General features: G+C 35.0%; 1 protein-coding gene across 1 annotated transcript; it reads left to right on the forward strand.

The window, feature by feature from the left end:
- The first annotated feature begins 451 nt into the window (after positions 1-451).
- LOC132295849 (uncharacterized) lies at positions 452-2,479 on the forward strand. The gene is made up of 3 exons (XM_059794121.1): positions 452-935; positions 1,129-1,907; positions 2,171-2,479. The coding sequence occupies exons 1-3, from the start codon at positions 452-454 to the stop codon at positions 2,477-2,479; spliced, it is 1,572 nt and encodes a 523-aa protein (XP_059650104.1).
- The last annotated feature ends 2,007 nt before the right edge of the window (positions 2,480-4,486 follow it).

Here is a 4,486-nt window from a genome sequence, read left to right on the forward strand (position 1 = left end):
GGAAGAAGAAGAGTGTGAGATAAATGTTGAACAACAGAAAACTGAAACAACAAGGGGTAGGTGCTATGCAAGCTGTTTAAAGGGAATTCTATTTAAGAGAGGTGTGGATGGAAAGATTAAGTTAGAAGAAGGTCATCTATTTGTTAATGTGAACCATTTTAGGGATACTTTGGTTAATTTTTGTATCCAAGAGGGATGTAACATAAAAAGAGTAAATAATGAGAAGCAAAAAGTCACTGTAAGATGTGCAGTTGAGGGGTGTCTATGGAGGGTACATGCTTCCCGTCTGGTAGATAGAGTAACTTATCAAGTCAAGACAATTAGAGGTCCACACAATTGTGTGAGGAGTGGCACTGTGAGGGATGCAACATCCACATGGATTGGTAAAAAGCTTGGGTAGAGTATAAAAGACAATCCAGGGGTTCCACTTGATGCATTATATGCAACAGTGATGAGCCAATTCAAAGTTGATGCAAGACCCATGCAACTATACAGAGCTAAAAGGAAAGTTATGGATGAGTTAGAGGGAAACCATGGAGAAGCATACATTTTGCTTCCTAAGTATGCTAATGAAATTTTCAAATCTAATCCTGGTAGTATCATGAAGCTTGAGAGGGACTTGCCTAGTATGACATTTAAAAGAATTTTTATGTCTTTAGAAGCTATGCAATATGGATTCAAGAATGGTTGCAGGGGGTTCATTGGATTGGATGGTTGTCACCTAAAGACCCTTTATGGTGGTGTGCTCTTGTTTGCTATAGCCCTTGATGGGAATAATGGCCATTTTCCACTGGCTATGGCTGTGGTGGAGAATGAAGGGAAAGAAAATTGGAAATCCTTCCTTCAAGAGTTGCAAACATTTGTTGAACTTGGTCAAGATAGACATATCTGCTTCATGTCAGATCAGCAAAAGATAAAAACTTCATTTATTACATGTAATTTCTATATCTAATAAATTACATGAAATTTATATATCTAATTTATGCTTTACTTGTGCTTAGGGTCTTGAACAAGCAATGAGGATTGTTTTCCCATATGCAACCCATAGGCTATGTTGCAGACATCTATATAACAACTTCAAAAAGAAGTATCCATGATTGCTTTTGCAGTCTTTTTTCTGGAAGGCAGCTAGAGCCTATAATGATTACACATTTAATGAGGCAATGAGGCAAATGAGGGAGGTGTCAAGAGAGGCTTATAATTGGGTCTTAAGAATAGATGTGTACAAGTGGTCAAGGCATGCATTTTCTGACCAGGTGAAGAGTAACCATGTCACTAATAATTTTAGTGAGTCATTCAACAATTGGGTTGGGAAGCTTAGGTATAAACATATTTTAGTGCTGCTTGATGGTAGTAGGAGCAAATTGATGAGCAGACTCCTAATGGGGGCTGAAAAGGCCAGTACTTGGGTAGGATTGGTGACCCTAAACATTAGGGAAAAATTTAATAAGTTGATTGATGAGTCTAGATCATGTAATGTTACCCCAGCAGGGCAAGATGAGTATGAAGTCATAAATGAGGAAGGAAAACATATAGTGAAGCTTAGATCAAGGTCATGTGATTGTAGAGGATGGCAGATTTCTGGCCTCCCATGCAAACATGCAACTGTAGCCATAACACACAAAAGAACATATATTGAACAGTACTGTGATCCATATTTCTATAATGAAACATACATGAGAACTCATTCTAGTATGATTCACCCAATACCTGATCAGAGAATGTGGACTCCTGTGCATTGTAACCCTGTGGAACCTCTAGTTCCAAGGAAAAAGCCTGGCAGACCAAAAAAAGCCAGGACTAGAGATGCAGATGAGCCTGCAGCTACAACTAGTGATGCTAGAAAGAGCAAATCCCTACAATGCTCACACTGTGAAGAATTTGGGCACAACAAGAGAACATGCAAAGTAGGTCAACCCAACTAGGTAAATCACTTATAATTTTTTTAATATTAACTGAAGAGTTAATGCCCTTTAACTTGTGACATTATTTGACACTATATAAGAACTTGCAGGGACATACAAGTACACCAAGAAGCAATCAAGTTGGAAGTGGAAGTTCAAGTTTTACCAGTTTAACAGAGGGGTATAACTTTTTTTTTAAAAAAAGAGGTTTAACTTTATTTCTATTTTTCTTAAATAGACTAAGTTTATTTTAATTGTAATCACAGATGATGAGGCCTACATCAGCTACTCAATTTGGGTGTCAAAGCTCAATGAGGAATATAGGTAGAAAAGCCACTGCAAGTACCAACCAAGTTGGAAGAGAGTGTGCAACCTCAAATCAATCAAAAAGCACCAACCAAGCTGGAAGAGGGTATGCAAGCTCAAGGTCAAATCAAGCAGGAAAAGGCATTGCAAGCACCAACCAACCTAGACAAGGCTCTGTAACATCAAATCAACCAAGAAGACCCAATGCAGTCAAATTTGCAGTTCGAAGAGGTACTGGAAGAAGTAGCCAATCTGGAAGGGACACTTGAAGATGGAGAAGAAGGCAGTTGAAGATACAGCCATAATACAGTTAACTATATTTTTTTTGTGGACAATTTATGAAACTTTTGTTGTTTAACTACTTTGTGGGTAACTCAGTTGTGCAAAAAGAATAGACAGATATATGGTATAGCTTTTGGTATATCTTTTGGACAACTGACTTTTGGTATAACTTTTGGACAACTCTGAATTTTATTGGTAAATGATATGGTATGTGTATGGGTAACTCGGTTGTTTATAAGGTATGTTTTGTGGACAATTGGTTGTTTGTATAAATTGTTCATATTTATGGGTTGTTTGTCATATAGGTCTGAATTTTTTGTCAATGCAGTTTGTCAATGCAGAGTTTGTCAATGCAAAACATATAGCAGCTTCATTCATTACAAAAGAACTCCATCATTCATTAATAACTCCATTAAGAACTGAACATCATTCATTACAAAACATAATTACTGAAGGCATACCACCTTCAATATACAACTGACAAAAAAATGAATACAACTGAGAAAAATGCAAGAAACAAACTTGCATTGATAAGCAGCTTCATGAATCCAAGGGGTTTTTCAAACATTGCAAATTGAGACCTTATCTCACAAATTTCACACATTGTCTCACCAATCTCAGACCTTAGTACACCAATTTCCGACCTTATCTCACAAATTTCAGACATTAGCTTACCAACCTCAATATCGACTACAAAATTCTTTGATTACCAACCTCAATATCTAGTAGTGATACAATTTTATAGTCGATATTGAGGGTTTCCGTTTTTGATTACTCTCTATTTTGTAGTCGATATTGAAGTACTTGATTACAAATTGATGCGATATTTATTCAAATTAATAAAAAAATTAATTCATAAAGTGAAAAATATACTAGTAATACAATTATACAAATGATTAATTTGTTTCTTAAGCTTGTTTAGTATACAAGTTGAGCTCCAACAACCATTGACTTGACTTGTGACCTTGACTCTTTTATATATATTAAAAATGTTTGGATTTATATATAATTACTATTTCACTTTATTAATCTTGATCTAAACTAAAAAAATGTGTTAAAGCCTTCAAGGTTGGTCTTGAAATTAGTTAAACTAATCAATTCACCTGAAATTGAACTCCATTCAAGTCAAGATAAGACTATTTAAACTCGACACAATTATCATTCATCAAATTTAAACTTGACACGATTATTATTATTCGTCAATTAAGTATGAATTTCAATTCAAGTTTAATTGCCAATTTGAGTTTGAATCAAAGGTTCTTTCCATTAACCTTAAATACAAGTGTCATTTCTAGCCCGACTCAAACAAACTTTCTTAATTGTGCCCTAACAATTTGTATTGTGCTTCAATAATTTTAGAAAAAGTGTCGTAGTACATTAAACTGAATCAACTATAATATATCACGCATGTTGTGATACTCGCATGCATGTATACTCGAAATATTGTAAAAATGCAATAATAATTATTTATATATGTTTGTGTCTGAACCATGTTAATTTTCTTAGTTATTGATGTGAAATGAATTGAATGCTTCATATTCATGACTTTTTTTTTTTTTTTTTTTTTTTTTTTTCAATTGTTCACATGTTGCTTGATTCTCCTTTCTGGCTTGCATGATTTTGGAATTCACCTAATTCTCCGTTAGTCAAAAAAGAATGTATAGGACCCGCGATAAAAGAGAGGGGAAGAGAGAAAACTGAAGTGGGACCCACACATAACAGCAACAAGGCTCCAAGACCATGACCATGACACGAGATGGCAAATTTGATGCCTTCACTGGATGGCCTTAGTGATGGAGACCAATCATCTGACACCAGTACAATTTCTCACATAATTAGTGTCTTATCCACATCACTTTAATTACTTGTCAGGCGTCAGACACACTTTTCTCTTGCCTCACCTTCATTCACATGAACTTCATATATTTTCATTTGCACTTAAAAAGTATATATATAAGAGCAACTCCAATGATCTTTTATATTGGGCTGTTAAA

This window comes from Cornus florida, unplaced genomic scaffold (genome assembly GCF_030987335.1).
Source record: "Cornus florida cultivar Cherokee Brave unplaced genomic scaffold, ASM3098733v1 CherokeeBrave_3.0.0_Hap2_Chr02, whole genome shotgun sequence".
Taxonomy (NCBI): Eukaryota; Viridiplantae; Streptophyta; class Magnoliopsida; order Cornales; family Cornaceae; genus Cornus; species Cornus florida.